Source organism: Diaphorina citri, unplaced genomic scaffold (genome assembly GCF_000475195.1).
Source record: "Diaphorina citri unplaced genomic scaffold, Diaci psyllid genome assembly version 1.1 scaffold235, whole genome shotgun sequence".
Lineage (NCBI taxonomy): Eukaryota > Metazoa > Arthropoda > Insecta > Hemiptera > Psyllidae > Diaphorina > Diaphorina citri.
This window is the reverse complement of record NW_007377672.1, coordinates 47267-64414: the sequence shown is the minus strand read 5'-3', so window position 1 is coordinate 64414 and position 17148 is coordinate 47267. Positions and strand designations below refer to the sequence as shown.

General features: G+C 39.7%; 2 protein-coding genes and 1 long non-coding RNA gene across 5 annotated transcripts in view; 1 reads left to right on the top strand and 2 right to left on the bottom strand.

Annotated features, from left to right (window-relative positions):
- Positions 1–433: 433 nt before the first annotated feature.
- Positions 434–2034, bottom strand: LOC113466258. Its single transcript, XR_003390706.1, has 2 exons — positions 1506–2034; positions 434–605 (listed from the first exon to the last, which is right to left on the bottom strand). It is a non-coding gene; the product is annotated as an uncharacterized LOC113466258 (long non-coding RNA).
- Positions 2035–5068: 3034 nt separating this feature from the next.
- Positions 5069–11333, bottom strand: LOC108252031. 3 transcript variants are annotated; one of them, XM_026821492.1, is made up of 4 exons: positions 11239–11333; positions 11055–11140; positions 9008–9274; positions 5069–5760 (listed from the first exon to the last, which is right to left on the bottom strand). In XM_026821492.1, exons 2-4 carry the CDS (start codon positions 11100–11102, stop codon positions 5353–5355), a joined length of 723 nt encoding a protein of 240 aa, XP_026677293.1. In that variant the 5' UTR covers positions 11103–11140; positions 11239–11333; the 3' UTR covers positions 5069–5352. The 3 variants fall into 3 exon arrangements, with proteins under 3 accessions (XP_026677293.1, XP_026677292.1, XP_026677294.1); XM_026821491.1 differs by lacking the exon at positions 11239–11333 and having other exon boundaries at positions 11055–11220; XM_026821493.1 differs by lacking the exons at positions 9008–9274; positions 11239–11333 and having other exon boundaries at positions 5069–6027; positions 11055–11220.
- A 1755-nt stretch (positions 11334–13088) lies between these two features.
- LOC103506430 (28S ribosomal protein S5, mitochondrial) overlaps positions 13089–17148 on the top strand; it is a gene marked incomplete in the record, with an annotated part of 16895 nt that continues 12835 nt past the window's right edge. The window contains 3 exon segments of the mRNA XM_017442868.2: positions 13089–13415; positions 15029–15139; positions 15749–15878. Of these exon segments, the coding sequence (XP_017298357.1) occupies positions 13346–13415; positions 15029–15139; positions 15749–15878 (311 nt within the window).

Sequence of the window (17148 nt, the reverse complement as noted above, 5' to 3'; positions counted from 1 at the left end):
ATACAGGTGGTTATATTGTAAACCTAGGTGCTGTTCTAAATAATAAATATAAAAAAAGAGATTTATTTGTGGTGAAGCTCAGAGTTTCTGCACAATTTTTGTGGATATCACAGCATTACTAAGAGACTCCTTTACTCTTCATAGAAATGATACGATCTGGTAATGCCGCCACTGGTCGCTACTTCATTAAAAATTACTGAAAGTACAGTAAAACGGGGTGGATAGAAACAGTGGGGTGAACAGAAACGAAACTTTAACATTACGTTTGATTCTTTTTTCTTTTAATTTTACCACTAGATCAGTAGGTAGTCAGCATAAAATTTCCTGTACTTTTTAGCTACCTACTCAATTGTCCTCACGAGGCTCCGGAGTGCAAGCCTAGTGTGATACCCACCCACTCTGTCACGGAGCTAAATAAAAAACAAGAAATTGGAGAATGATTCAAATCGACAAAATTACTTTATTATAGTTTTACAGAATTTAAAACTAATCAAGTAAGATAATTATACCTACAATCTGGACACGAAAATATAATATATAATATACCTACAAAAAATATTTTATAATATTATTACTAAACTTAATAAATAAAATTTAAGGCTCTCCTCCATTTTGATTCCAATGGTTGATGGGACCAAATGAGCTGCCTACGTTGTTGCACGCTGAACCGCTGAACCCAACAAACGCCCATATAGGTGTGATCGTGTGAAGTTAGGTATTTTGGTGGAAACAAAAAATGGAAACTTGAAAAATCTGCATGATTATTGTTTAACAAGATAAAACCCGTTAATTAACTTTCAATTATTTAGAAAATCACCCGATAGTCAATAGTTGTGGCAAATTGTCCGTCGTCACCATCACTCAAGCAGTGTATTTTACGCCACCCCTGAAAGCCGCTTGCAGAGCGTTTAAAGCAGCCAACACAGGAGCATATTGCGGGAACTTAAATATAAAAATTGTTTTGACTATTTCCCATACTATGGGAAGAAGACGGGCTGCTATGGCTTTTATTGTGGGCATGATAAAGATAGTGTCTACTGCGGATCTTATTGTGGATAGCATAGGTATGGACTCGATGGAGGGCAGATAGGCGGAAGGTGATAATGAAGGCATTGCAGGTAAATAAGAATTAACCAAATAAAACCCGTTAATTAACTTTCAATTATTTAGAAAATCACCCGATAGTCAATAGTTGTGGCAAATTGTCCGTCGTCGTCATCATCACTCAAGTGTATTTTACGCCACCCCTGAAAGCCATGCTTGCAGAGCGTTTAAAGCAGCCAACACAGGAGCATATTGGGGGAACATCAAAAGGAAATTGTTTTGTCCATTTCCCACACTATGGAAAGAAGACGGGCTGCTATGGCTTTTATTGTGGGCATGATAGAGATAGTGTCTACTGCGGATCTTATTGTGGATAGCATAGGTATGGACTCGATGGAGGGCAGATAAGCGGAAGGTGATAATGAAGGCATTGCAGGTAAATAAGAGGAAGGGGACAGTACCTCCATTTTGATTCCAATGGTTGATGGGACCAAATGAGCTGCCTACGTTGTTGCACGCTGAACCGCTGAACCCAACAAACGCCCATAATATATAGGTGTGATCGTGTGAAGTTAGGTATTTTGATGGAAACAAAAAATGGAACCTTGAAAAATCTGCATGTTTATTGTTTAACCAAATAAAACCCGTTAATTAACTTTCAATTATTTAGAAAATCACCCGATAGTCAATAGTTGTGGCAAATTGTCCGTCGTCGTCGTCATCATCACTCAAGTGTATTTTACGCCACCCCTGAAAGCCATGCTTGCAGAGCGTTTAAAGCAGCCAACACAGGAGCATATTGGGGGAACATCAAAAGGAAATTGTTTTGTCCATTTCCCACACTATGGAAAGAAGACGGGCTGCTATGGCTTTTATTGTGGGCATGATAGAGATAGTGTCTACTGCGGATCTTATTGTGGATAGCATAGGTATGGACTCGATGGAGGGCAGATAGGCGGAAGGTGATAATGAAGGCATTGCAGGTAAGATAGAGGAAAGGGACAGTGAGGACGATGAAGAAGGCACATAGGTAGTAGTAGCGAGAGAAGTTGTTTAAAGCAGCCAACACAGGAGCATATTGGGGGAAGATCAAAAGGAAATTGTTTTGTCCATTTCCCACACTATGGAAAGAAGACGGGCTGCTATGGCTTTTATTGTGGGCATGATAGAGGGTGTAGTCCCGGAATCAACTACTACTCTACTAGTAAATGAGCCTGCTACTGCGGTTTTACCCCTAACTGAACCATCAACAACTAGCAAAACAATAACATCCACCGACACAGCTATTAAAAAGGCAGTAGAACCAGCAGCACAGGAGAAAAAGGATACTGTTCTTGATGCTGATGAGGTAACTTTTGCAACTCCTGTGAGTGAAGGAACTAGAACTGACGAGAGTGTTACAGAGTCCAACAGAAATGAGGACACTTATGCAGACGATAAAGAGAGTAAGGCATGCAACAGGAAAAATATTCCTGAAGTCTCAGCTTTCCAAAAATACCCATTTTGTCCCGATATGTCTATTTTTCACGGAGCCACAATCCATTTTCTTCTGAGAAACGCGTACACAAAGCTCGTGCACTTTCCATAGGATATGAAAGGTAAATGTGTACTTGTGTTCATTTTTATATTTGGTCACGTTTTTCGTGTTCACCCTGTATTTTTCTACAGCAGCACATTGAATGCCCCGGTTTCCCATGAATCACTGACATTAAGCAACGTAGCCCGTGATTTGTATCAGAATGGGTGACCATTTTGACAATCGCATGCTGCAACTTTTCCGGCCTCACTCGGGCTGTGTCAAGGTTAATGTAAGGAGCTTATCGGATAGCTTGTCATCGAATAGAGGTTAAAACCAAAACGTCACTAAGGACATAAGCTATTCTTCTCCTAGTAGCGGATGAGGAAAACCTAAGTGACCATGAGAACATCTATTTTGAAGTTAAAACCAATGAACGATCCTGTGGAACATTTATTACGATCCTGTGCTGAAAACTGAGCTGCCACCTAACTCTAGTCTCGTTGCATATGCGGATGATCTCGTTACCTATTGTAACCTCGGGAAAAACAAAGGAGGAAATTGAACAAGTAACAAATAATGCCATGGAAAAAATCATTGAATGGATGAACAATGCACAGCTAAAAGTCGCACCGCAAAAAACTGAAGTTGTACTGCTAGCGAGCAAGAGAAAATGCCGAGAAATTAAGGAGCGCGGTAGCGCTCCGCCCCACCAAGTCAAGAAAGTTTGACCGCGCTATTACAGTTAGAGTTGAAGACATGGAAATAAAATCAAAGAAAAGTGCAAAATACCTGGGAGTTATGTTTGATGAAAACCTAAGAATGGTCAAACACGTCAAATATGCGGTGGAAAAAGCAGAAAGAACAGCGGGGATGTTGGCTAAGATCATGCCAAACCTAAAAGGTTCGGATAATAGTAAAAGGAAAATATTGGCCTCTGTGGTATATTCCACTCTATTATATGGAACGTCTTTCTGAGGCAAAATAATCCGATGGCAAAAATACGTCACACTACTTCAAAGGGTTCAAAGGAAAGTAATGACTAGATTGTGCAGATCTTACAGAACCACATCTACCCCGGCTTTGCAAGTTTTATCTGGCAGTCTTCCAATAGAACTCATGATTGAGGAAAAAATGGGGCTCTATAATCTGTACAAAAGAACCGAAGATGTAGAGGAGCGGATGAGAAATGGGAAAACGGAACTTCAAGAAGAGCTCATGATAAAATGGCAGCAAAAATGGGATTGAGAGTACTCTAAATTTAGTGAATTGTTGGCAAATCTAGTGATTTAGTGATTTGAGGTCAAAATCTAGTGATTTTTAAAAGAAATGTAATTTCATTGCAAAATTGCTCTTAAAGCTGAAAAAAATGAATTGAATTGAAATAGTATTACATTTATTTATCAAATTTAAATAACAATAAAAAAAATCCCTACTTAAGCTACTTCTAACTTCTTGAGACTATTTTTTTTTCCCCAGAAACCTACCATTTGCCCCTTCAAATTAGTCGCGTATGCAACATGCACTGCTTAAAATTTAGTGAAAGCGCTATAGTTGCCTTCACACATTTTTTTTCCCCCGAAACCAGCGGCGATAGCACCTTGAGGTCGTGGTTATGTACCGGGTTGAGATAGGCAAGGTTGGTAAACTTGCCCTGTTTTTAAGTTACCACTCCCATGCCAAACTGAAGAAACAATATCTTCTCTCACCTAGTACTGTCTCAGCTCAACCCGGCACATAACCACAACCTGAAAGCACCAGTTCTGCATGGATCACTGAAGCTGAGCAAGGTTGCGCGTGGTTAGTACCCGGATGGGTGACCATCTGGCCAATAGCGTGCTGCTAGCTTAAAAAAAAAGTTATTGGAGTCAGAGAAAGTAAAAAACTTAACCAGTTTTTCCATTGGGTATTACAGGTGTTCCCGCCATTTGGGATGATTCTGGAATCTTATACAGGTGGTTAGATTATAAACCTAGGTGCTATTGTAAATAATAAAAAAGAGATTTATTTGTGGTGAAGCTCACAGTTTCTGCACAATTTTTGTGGATATCACAGCATTTCTAAGAGACTCTTTTACTCTTCGTATCATTTCTATGATACGATCTGGTAATGCCGCCACTGATCGCTACTTCATTAAAAATTACTGAAAGTACAGTAAAACGGGGTGGATAGAAACAGTGGGGTGAACAGAAACGAAACTTTAACATTACGTTTGATTCTTTTTTCTTTTAATTTTACCACTAGATCAGTAGGTAGTCAGCATAAAATTTCCTGTACTTTTTAGCTACCTACTCAATTGTCCTCACGAGGCTCCGGAGTGCAAGCCTAGTGTGATACCCACCCACTCTGTCACGGAGCTAAATAAAAAACAAGAAATTGGAGAATGATTCAAAACGACAAAATTACTTTATTATAGTTTTACAGAATTTAAAACTAATCAAGTAAGATAATTATACCTACAACAATCTGGACACGAAAATATAATATATAATACCTATACCTACAAAAAATATTATTACTTAATAAATAAAATTTAAGGCTCTCCTCCATTTTGATTCCAATGGTTGATGGGACCAAATGAGCTGCCTACGTTGTTGCACGCTGAACCCAACAAACGCCCATATAGGTGTGATCGTGTGAAGTTAGGTATTTTGGTGAAAACAAAAAATGGAAACTTGAAAAATCTGCATGTTTATTGTTTAACCAAATAAAACCCGTTAATTAACTTTCAATTATTTAGAAAATCACCCGATAGTCAATAGTTGTGGCAAATTGCCCGTCGTCACCATCACTCAAGCAGTGTATTTTACGCCACCCCTGAAAGCCGCTTGCAGAGCGTTTAAAGCAGCCAACACAGGAGCATATTGCGGGAACTTAACTAGAAAAATTGTTTTGACTATTTCCCATACTATGGGAAGAAGACGGGCTGCTATGGCTTTTATTGTGGGCATGATAACGATAGTGTCTACTGCGGATCTTATTGTGGATAGCATAGGTATGGACTCGATGGAGGGCAGATAGGCCGAAGGTGATAATGAAGGCATTGCAGGTAAATAAGAGGAAGGGGACAGTGACAGTGAGGGCGATGAAGGCAAATAGGATGTAGGAGAGAGAGAAGTTAATGAGGGTAAAGGAAAAGAAGACGTTAATGCAGATGGGAGTTTTGCGTAGGGCAAAGGCAGTCCCGGAATAGGTTGGACCTCATTGGAATCTTCTTCAGGAAGAACTGGTTGTGAATTCCGTTGAATGACGCTCAGGAATTGCTTCAAAGCAGTCTGATGGGTGGGGTTGTTTGGTTTGAACAGATTCTTCACTCTGTTGATGTTGACCAAACGGCCTTGGTTGACACTCCATGGTTGAGAATTGGTGCCTTCAAGTATGTCTTGGAATTTGAAGAAAGCTTGGGCGTGCTCTGGGTTCTTCTTTTGGAAGCCTTCGAACGTGAGTTGATTAGCGCCATAGACACTCTGTTGACAAGACCGAAAGCTCTTTTCTTAGGCGCTAGTTAGGTAGGTATCTATAAATGTATTATAGAAAGCTCAACCAGCCAGCGGTAAAAGATATGGATAAATCAACGACAGGTGCCGCACCCCAAGACACACTAGAGCAAAAATCTAGTAATACTAAAGCGCAAAATCTACAGGGTGAACACGAAAAACGTGACCAAAAGCCTAGGGTAGAATTAATATTCAGGAAAAATACAGAAAAAGATGAAGTGAAATGGAGATACGATGAGAAAAAGAGAAATAAATTTCAAAAAGCTATACAAGAAAATCTAAGCAATAAAAGTGTTGACCCAGAAGCATGTGTTTTGGCCGTTCAGGAATCATGCGGAAAAGTGTTTGGTGTAAAAGGAGGCAAGGCTTAGGTACTGAAAACCAGTGTATTGGTGGAGTGAAGGAATAACCCAACTAAGGAAAAAAACCCACGCAGATAAAAGGAAGATGGTGAGGGGAAATAGAAGGAGAGAAATGACGGAAGAAGAGAGGAGTAGGTACACTGCGAAATCAGTATTTTAAATCGAAAAAAGAACTAAGGATAGCTATAAATGTTTCAAAGCGGAAGGCCTGGGAAAATCTATGTGATGATTGGTCAAAGAACTACTGAAGGAAAAAGGTCATTTGTCTGAGACTCAGTTCGGTTTTCGAGAGGGTAGATCAACCCTGGACGCAATGGGGGCAGTCTTGAAATTGGCGGAGGAAGCAAAACACATGAGAAAGCTTTGTACTATGACTCTAGTTGACATTAAAATGCTTTCAACAGTATGCCTTGGAAGGGTATTATACGGGAACTAAAGAAGAAAAACATCTCTATAAATTACCTGGTAAAGATACTGTGCAGTTATTTTCAAGACAGGAGACTCGAAATAGAAGATGACGTCATCCAGGAATTGACTAGCGGGGTCCCACAGGGGTCAGTTCTAGGAACGATCCTGTGGAACATTTATTACGATCCTGTGCTGAAAACTGAGCTGCCACCTAACTCTAGTCTTGTCGCATATGCGGATGATCTCGTTACCTATTGTAACCTCGGGAAAAACAAAGGAGGAAATTGAACAAGTAACAAATAATGCCATGGAAAAAATCATTGAATGGATGAACAATGCACAGCTAAAAGTCGCACCGCAAAAAACTGAAGTTGTACTGCTAGCGAGCAAGAGAAAATGCCGAGAAATTACAGTTAGAGTTGAAGACATGGAAATAAAATCGAAGAAAAGTGCAAAATACCTGGGAGTTATGTTTGATGAAAACCTAAGAATGGTCGAACACGTCAAATATGCGGTGCGCGGTGGAAAAAGCAGAAAGAACAGCGGGAATGTTGGCTAAGATCATGCCAAACCTAAAAGGTCCGGATAATAGTAAAAGGATAATATTGGCCTCTGTGGTATATTCCACTCTATTTTATGGAGCGTCTGTCTGGGGCAAAATAATCCGATGGCAAAAATACATCACATTACTTCAAAGGGTTCAAAGGAAAGTAATGACCAGATTGTGCAGATCTTACAGAACCACATCTACCCCGGCTTTGCAAGTTTTATCTGGCAGTCTCCCAATAGAACTCATGATTGAGGAAAAAATGGGGCTCTATAATCTGTACAAATGAACCGAAGATGTAGAGGAGCGGAGAAATGGGAAAACGGACCTTCAAGAAGATCTCATGATAAAAATGGCAGCAAAAATGGGATAGAGAGTACTCAAAGGGGCAATGGACCAAGAGGTTAATACCTAACATAAATGTGTGGATATCGCGAACTCACGGAGATCTGACCTATGAGTTGAGTCAGTTCTTTACTGGACACGGCCACTTCAATACCTACCTGTTCAAAATCGAGAAAAGAACGAGTGAAAGATGCCAGTATTGTAACTCAGAACGAGACGACCCCTATCATACGCTCTACGAGTGCACCCGGTTTGTAAGGCAGAGGTATATTGAGTTTAATCAAAAACTCGGAAAGTAAAGAAGGATGGGAAACAATAGAGAAAACCGTTCGAGATATAATGAAAATTAAAGAAAAAGATGGAAGGACCCTATAAGAATATAGAGAGTCTACCTTTGGGCCTCGAAGTAATATTAACCTTGGTCCCGGGGCCCTAAAGGTTGTGAGAAAGAGGTTGGGTTTTTAGTGGGTAGGACTCACTAGTATCGAGACAGAAATCCCACACTCCCCATATCAAAGGTTTTGGCTTTTGATTTGGGGGTCTCTCTAAGATTTTCCCACCTCCAAAAAATAAAATAAAATAAAAAAAATAAAATAAAAAAAAATCTTCTCCTAAGTTGAATGAAACAAAAGACCTAAAGCAGTTAGAGGACAGTAACGTGACATCAGAGAAGTTGATGAGGGTAAAGGAAAAGAAGACGTTAATGCAGATGGGAGTTTTGCGTAGGGCAAAGGCAGTCCCGGAACAGGTTGGACCTCATTGGAATCTTCTTCAGGAAGAACTGGTTGTGAATTCGGTTGAATGACGCTCAGGAATTGCTTCAAGGCAGTCCGATGACTGGGTCTGTTTGGCTTGTACAGAATTTTCACTGTTTCGATGTCGAACAAACGGTGTTGATTGACACTCCATGGTTGAGGATTGGCGCCTTGAATGATGTCTTGGAATGTGAAGAAAGCTTGGGCGTGCTCTGGTCCTTCTCTCTTCGATTTCGGGACGATAAGACCATAGCAGTTACAGTTCCCTCTGTCAAACCTCTTAAAAAATATATAGGTATAGGTTGGACCTCATTGGAATCTTCTTCAGGAAGAACTGGTTGTGAATTCGGTTGAATGACGCTCAGGAATTGCTTCAAGGCAGTCTGATGACTGGGTCTGTTTGGCTTGTACAGAATTTTCACTGTTTTGATGTCGAACAAACGGTGTTGGTTGACACTCCATGGTTGAGGATTGGCGCCTTGAATGATGTCTTGGAATGTGAAGAAAGCTTGGAGTCCCGGAACAGGTTGGACCTCATTGGAATCTTCTTCAGGAAGAACTGGTTGTGAATTCGGTTGAATGACGCTCAGGAATTGCTTCAAAGCAGCCTGATGGGTGGGGTTGTTTGGTTTGAACAGATTCTTCACTCTGTTGATGTTGACCAAACGGCCTTGGTTGACACTCCATGGTTGAGGATTGTTGCCTTCAAGTATGTCTTGGAATGTGAAGAAAGCTTGGGCGTGCTCTGGGTTCTTCTTAGCGAAGCCTTCGAACGTGAGTTGATTAGCGCCATAGACACTCTGTTGACAAGACCGAAAGCTCTTTTCTTAGGCGCTTGTTAGGTAGGTATCTATAAATGTATTATAGAAAGCTCAACCAGCCAACGGTAAAAGATATGGATAAATTAACAACAGGTCCTGCGCCCCAAGAAACGCTAGAGCAAAAATCTAGTAATACTAAAGCGCAAAATCTACAGGGTTAACACGAAAAACGTGACCAAAAGCCTAGGGTAGATTCTTGAGGTCATTTCCAATAGAAAAACATCCAATGACTCTTTTTCGTATCTCGCTTGGTTTCCGAGATATCCGCCATTTTGTTTTTTCTTTAAAATACTCGACCTTCCTTTAATAAACCGCTCATAACTTTTTTTCAGTATAACATAGAGAAAAATGGGTTTCATAACTGAAATCTGCACAAAATTTCCATTAAAATAAATGAAACTTAATATAGTAAAATTATCTTTTTGTTACCTTTTGGTAAGTTTTAATTTAGAAATTTCCCAGATCAGCATTTTCTTTAAAAAATTTCAAGTGGAAATTTGACCAGGAAAAATCGGTCAAATCTGAAGGCATGCAACAGGAAAAATATTCCTGAAGTCTCAGCTTTCCAAAAATACCCATTTTGTCCCGATATGTCTATTTTTCACGGAGCCACAATCCATTTTCTTCTGAGAAACGCGTACACAAAGCTCGTGCACTTTCCATAGGATATGAAAGGTAAATGTGTACTTGTGTTCATTTTTATATTTGGTCACGTTTTTCGTGTTCACCCTGTATTTTTCTACAGCAGCACATTGAATGCCCCGGTTTCCCATGAATCACTGACATTAAGTGCAATTAGAGGTTCCTTTACCTCATTCTTTTTATTTCTTATCAATGAAATGGGAAAACCCCAGAGAAAAGTTATGGAAAATGCACTCCACTCACGGAGTCACGGCCAAATTTTGAATTTTTGATGTTTTCAAATTTTAAATATTCGCGCGCTTGAAAATCGATTATCGTTTTCAACAAGGAGGTTGAGTGGCAGTGGATATAGCGTAGGCAGAGATGGGCAAAGTGCGACAAGAATACTTGTATACCGACACCGACATGTTGTGTCTTTTAGCCCGTCCTTCCTTTATTATTACGATAGTAATAATAAAAGGTATAAGGGCTGTTATATTCGCTTCGGTGTCGTCTGTCTGTCTGTCCCCATAGAAGGACTTATCCAAACCTGGGCGACCTATACAGGGTGTCCACCAAAATATGACCCACTCAAATTGCTCCGAATCTGTTGGAGTTGTACGTACGTACGTTACGTACAGACCATGGGCTAAAAACCACTTTTTTGGAATCAGGGGACCCCAAAACGGATATTTCCACCCATTTCCCGATTTTGAAAATTTGGACCGATTGCAATACTTTCTCATTACCTTGTATAGGTTCCCTATACGTAAAGGTAATAGAAAGTAAAAATTCAGTACCTATTAGTAAAGCGCAAAATCTAATTTTTCTACAGCAGCACTTTGAATGCCCCAGTTTCCCATGCATGAATCACTGACAACGTAGCCCGTGATTTGTATCAGAATGGGTGACCATTTTGACAATCGCATGCTGCAACTTTTCCGGCCTCACTCGGGCTGTGTCAAGGTTAATGTAAGGAGCTTATCGGATGGCTTGTCACCGAATAGAGATTAAAACCAACTAAGGACATAAGCTATTCTTCTCCTAAGTTGAATTAAACAAAAGACCTAATAAAGCAGTTAGAGGACAGTAACGTGACATTAAACCCCCATGGAAAATAAATTAATAAAATGCCTACCTTTGCCGTCAAAACCACAAGAACGAGAAGTATCGAATAGATTTTCATTTCACAAAATAAACTTTATCTATTTTCTAAAAGAAAACCTGAACTTGAGAGTTATCTGATGCTGTGGTTGGATTTGTTTTAAAAATGTGTCCCTAGGTGCGAGCTGATAAAGTGCGAGCTGATTCTAAAAGAAAACCTGAACTTGAGAGTTATCTGATGCTGTGGTTGGATTTGTTTTAAAAATGTGTCCCTAGGTGCGAGCTGATAAAGGTTGAGATGTAACTAATAAACATGGAAATTCGGGAATTTTCTTCGCGTGACTTTTCCGAACAACATACGTACCTATAGTAAACACCTATAAGGTAATTTATCATCATTAGGTGTATCTCTGTAACTATTAAACATGGAAATTCGGGAATTTTCTTTGCGTGACTTTTCCGACCAACATTTGTACCTAGTAAACACCTATAAGGTAATTTATCATCATTAGGTGTATCTCTTTACAGAGTGCTCAACCTTCCTTAGGTTGAACTTAAGTGTCATGACTAAAAAGCTCATAACTCATGAGTCATGCATGAGGCAGTAAATTTTATTAATTAATCTCCACAGTACCTGGGACTTCTAATTACAAGAATCTTTGGTACAAGGACTTTTCAGAAAAACAAGGGAACTTTCCTTTCGTGACTTTTTACGTAAACACCACCTGTAGAGAACAACAAATTAATATTGTTTCGAAACTGTACAGAGTTTCTAAGGTAAATAAATAATTATTAGATAGGAATAAAACCTATGTAGGTAGGTAACTAGACTTTTACCGACAAAAAATGAGTCAGATTGTCCAGGGCTGGATTTGGAATCTGGGTGAATCGCAAAAAATGAATGAATAGTCGATTGTACATGAAATTTTACGTAGAATAATAATATGCAATAAAAAATCTGGTGTGAACATCACACGACTTTCCTTATCCTATTGAATGATGCTTATTTGAGTGTTCTTTTACCCTAACTTTTACAATATCTCTAACCGTTTTGTCGCTATAGCTGAAAACCGCCAAAAAACGGTCGAAATCTGTCCAAAAGCGGTAAAAATACCGCCAAGCGCAGCAACCATCTCAAACAAACGTTTTGTGTTGCATCCTTGTCACATTAGTGAACCACATACCAAATTTCAAGTTTCTAGCTTATACCGTTCCCGAGATATTGTTAAATTACACCAAAAACCGCCAAAAAGCGGTAAAATGCCGCCAACCGTTGCACCGATCCTAACCAAAAGTTTCGTGTCGCATCCTTGTCACATTTGACAGCTACATACCAAATTTCAAGTCTCTACCTCTTACCGTTCTCGAGATATTTTGTTTACAGACACACGGACACACAGACACAGACACGGACCAATGGCTGAAACTTTGGATTTAAGCTCTAGGGACCTCAAAACGTGTTTTGGCACTAAAAACTGACCATCGAAAATTTGACCCGATTACATTACTTTCCTTCCTATAGGATAAGGAAAGTAAAAATTGGGGTTCTCATTTGAAATTCCAAAGTTGGTACCAAGTTCGCGGTTTTCGCGAACTTGTTCGCAAATTTCAATATTGCCAAAAAGTTCTTTGCAAAAATCAAAGGTATACGTTTATAGCTTAAAATTAACTAAACATGACCGAGTGATCGACTACTGGTGTAAAGTCGACTACTGGTACATTCACCCTACGTTTTTTTTTTTTTTATTTTTCGAAAACTCCAACAGATTCGGAGCAATTTGAGTGTGTCATACTTTGGTGGACACCCTGTATAGGTCGCCCAGGTTTGGATAAGTCCTTCTATGGGGACAGACAGACAGACGACACCGAAGCGAATATAACAGCCCTTATACCTTTTATTATTACTATCGTAATAATAAAGGAAGGACGGGCTAAAAGACACAACATGTCGGTGTCGGTATACAAGTATTCTTGTCGCACTTTGCCCATCTCTGCCTACGCTATATCCACTGCCACTCAACCTCCTTGTTGAAAACGATATCGATTTTAAAGCGCGCGAATATTTAAAATTTGAAAAAATCAAAAATTCAAAATTTGGCCGTGACTCCGTGAGTGCATTTTCCATAACTTTTCTCTGGGGTTTTCCCATTTCATTGATAAGAAATAAAAAGAATGAGGTAAAGGAACCTCTAATTGCACTTTGAAAGATTTGACCAACATTGTGGAGGTGTTGTTCCACCATAGGGGACACAGGAAAGTCAAGTTTGATCTCTGTGATTTGTGCCGATATCAAGAGATAACCTATCCAATCCATCCCTCTTGAAGATGTTACGTGTGGTTGGGCTAGCAAGGCATACTCTTGGTAAAGAGATCAGTCTCTGTAATATTCCTACAGGTAAGATTTTAAATGGAACAGTTGCAAATGGGTAAAAATTATAAATAAATGGTGGATTCCTAGGTAAAAATTTGGGAAAAATCCAAATCTGAGGTCAAAACTCCAAAAAAAAAAAAATAACTGTAAAAGGTCAAAAATTCAATTTTTATTTTCTGTTCTAATGAAAGAGTTCAAATATGTGTGACGTCAAACTTTACACAGTTGTTTTTTTCCGTCCGTTAGTTAGTGCCACTATGCAAGCATGCTAGTGGAGGAGCAGAAAGTCTATGCAGAAATGTATGTGCACAAAGACATTAATGTGTTGCCTGCAAGGGAGCTTTGCTCGGGACATTTGATGTGACGTCATTACTTACAGGAGTGTATGCCATGATGTCAAAGTTCACAATTTACCTGCATTGCTTTGCTCGGGACATTTGATGTGACGTCATTACTTACAGGAGTGTATGCCATGATGTCAAAGTTCACAATTTACCTGCATTTTTTTATTACCCCCCAAAAAAAAAAAAAAAAAAAAAAACTCCCTCTTGTGCAGGTAAAATCAACATCCAATGGCCGGGCCTGTCCGCGCCTGTGATTCGAGGCCGAGAGCTCGTACAACAGACTCGTCTACCGCCCGACCCTGATCGTGAGGCCAAGCTGATTGCCCTGAGAGACAAACAGTTCCAGGGGAAGTATAGGAAGACGCCACCCCTGGAACGAGGCTGGAGTGGCGGCAAATTGGGCGGCCGAAGTTTGGGACCGCCTGATCCCGTGGGAGAGAGTAAGTAAAAAAAAAATGAACCTCCTGGACCGAGTGGGTTAGCTTGCACGCAGGAGGCCCGGGTTCGATTCCCGGCGGAGCCGAGGTTTTTTTGGCTCTGTGCTTGGAGTGCGGGGTGCACTCAGCCTCGTGAGGACAATTGAGTAGCTACTTTAATCGAGTAGCGATCAGTGGCGACATTACCAGTGTAAAAAGGTTACTGAAATAGAAAAACAAAAATTCCGTTGGTCCTCATTTTTCCTGCTCTATGACTTTGAAACATCACCCAAGTAAGCGCAACTGATCTATTGATAGGTAGGTAGGTATTTGTTTGAGGCTAATGAACTAATTGCATTTAGATGAGGTTTCAAAGTCAAAGAGCAGAAACATTGAACTAGGGAAATTTTCTGGCAATTATTCAGAAGTCATGACAATGAAAAAAAAAAGCTCCTAGTGTTTAACCTAACCCTATATTAATGCTAGTCACTGTTCATTTGTAACAGCTGTTTTTTGCAGTCATGGCTTCTGAACAAGTAGGTACCTACCATAGTTCTTCAAGCACAGAGCTGAAAAACTTTGACTCTGTACTTAGGCATTCAACCCAGGACAGGTATGCAAGCCTAATGTCATATCCACTTTTCCTTTATCCCAGATCTAAAATTGTTTAGAACCAAGCATAGATTTGTATAAGCACAGATCTTTTGGAGCTGTTGCCCCTCTAAGTGTCAGAGTGGGCTTTTTGGGTAGGCATATACTGAACACAAGTGTATCAAATGTTTAATTTTTGCACTCGTATGTGAATTTCTTTCTTAGTTAGCATTTTCAGTTGATCTCCCCTGTTCCTTTTTTCATGGTTGTATTATTCTTCCCACAGGATTGCACCTAGTAAAGAATTTCAGTCAACATTGCAGTGAAAAATCAAATCTTCTTCTTCCAATAACACTACAATATGCCCAAGCGAGAAACACAAACTTTTTCAATAGACGTAAGTATTTAACCTAGGTATTAAAGCTAATGAGTGGGAATCTAAAAATATATGAAGGGAGGTAGTTATTGAACTTTTTGCTCGGAGTAAAAGTTACCTAAGTAGGTATTTTTGTAATTTAATTAGATTTTGGCCTTCAATTTTTGATCACGTGATCATCAATACTAGTGGTCCCCGGGGATGGGTCCTTCCAATAGGTCTCTCTCAGCAAAGAGACCCCTAAAGGGCTCTTGAAGGGCCCAAAAACATGTGAGATTCCTTTATTATTGAACATGTCAATCTAACTTTGTTTACAATAATATTATTTACAAACATGAAAAAATAACAGAAATAAAGTTTGATTATGTTAAAACATAATTATGTTAAAACACTTTGCCAAGTAGGTATGTATCTTATCTTCTTCTTTTACTGTACATTTCTCTGATTTTGTCATTACCTATGTATTCTGTTCATTAATCAAACTCACTTTATGTTTCAAAACTTATTGATTCACATAGGGACTTGTTTTCCTTATTTCAAGCTTTTTTTTTTGCTTTGGTATTATGGGCCTTTGGCCTGCCAAACAGCCATATTTCAAGCTTAATAATAGGTTTGTTTTGTTTTCTTCAGATACTGCCAAGGAAATTTGGGCAGGTGTCACTGGAGTGAGTAATGCAGGTAAAAAGCGGGGTCGAGGTAGAGGCCCAGGAAAATTGACAGCCCGTGATTTGAACAGGGGTCAAATAATTGGAATTGGTAAGTTTTGAGAGAAAACGTGATTTTGCCTAAGTTAAGCCCCAGCCACAGTTTAAATCAAAAGGTTAAATAATGTCACAAAAGAAAAGAGAGACAGAGCTTTTTGATGTCAAAGAGCAGGTAAAAAGCGGGGTCGAGGTAGAGGCCCAGGAAAATTGACAGCCCGTGATTTGAACAGGGGTCAAATAATTGGAATTGGTAAGTATTGAGAGAAAATGTGATTTTGCCTAAGTTAAGCCCCAGCCACAGTTTAAATCAAAAGGTTAAATAATGTCACAAAAGAAAAGAGAGAAAGAGCTTTTTGATGTCAAAGATTTTTTTTTTTAAAAATTTTTTTTTTTTTTTTTTGTCTGTTTGTTTTTTTGAAAAGAAATTTAATTTCTTGGTAATCACAAGGGCACTGGTCCGATCAAAAGCATGAAAATTTATCCTCATTTATTTGAGAATTTGATTACATAGTAATAGAGGTGTAAAATGCCTTCAGCCCAATGGTTAAATTCTACTCAAGAGCCTGGAAACTAAAAAGTAATATCATTAAAATCATTCTTTCTATGTAATCCTACAAATAACTTCCTCTTGTGGCCCACAATCCCGGCTGGCGCAGAAATTTTCTAAACAAACTTTTCAGTTCTTGGATAGGCATGGATGTAAAAGAATGTGCCTTGAAGTAATGTGAAATTGGTACCGAGGTACATTTTTCTTTTATCCCAATCCCTTCAACTAAAAAAAAAAAAAAAAACTCCCTCTTGGGCAGGTAAAACCAACATCCAATGGCCGGGCCTGTCACTTCGCATGAGTTGTAGAGGCAGAAGTAAAGTCCAGACTTCCTCGAGTTAGACTGGCCAGGTCTGGGTCAGGTGCAAGGTCTTAGCGACGAGTGATACTCTTGCCTCTGTAGCTCGCCATTTTACTAGTTAAGGCTCCTGAGGAATGTGGGTCGCCTGACAGGAACGATAGTTATCAGGACTAGATCCAGGATACCACGCGTAGGGCCTCTTCAAGCTCTACCTCCGACCTGTGATAGCGGGTTCACGCGTGGGTGCCCCCACATCGTTCTACCTGCCGGAATAACCAGTCGAAGAGGGGCAAGTGCCCCTAGTCCGCCAATGATGGAGCCGCGGGTTAAAACGGCATAGACGAAACAAGTCTTCCATGCAATGGATATGAAGGAGGACGTAATCAAACAGAGAGTCCTTAGTCGAACCGGAGTGCTAGTCCCAGCCCGCCATCTGCTCAGACGAACATGCTCGAGGAGCGGAGCTTAGTGTCCGCGC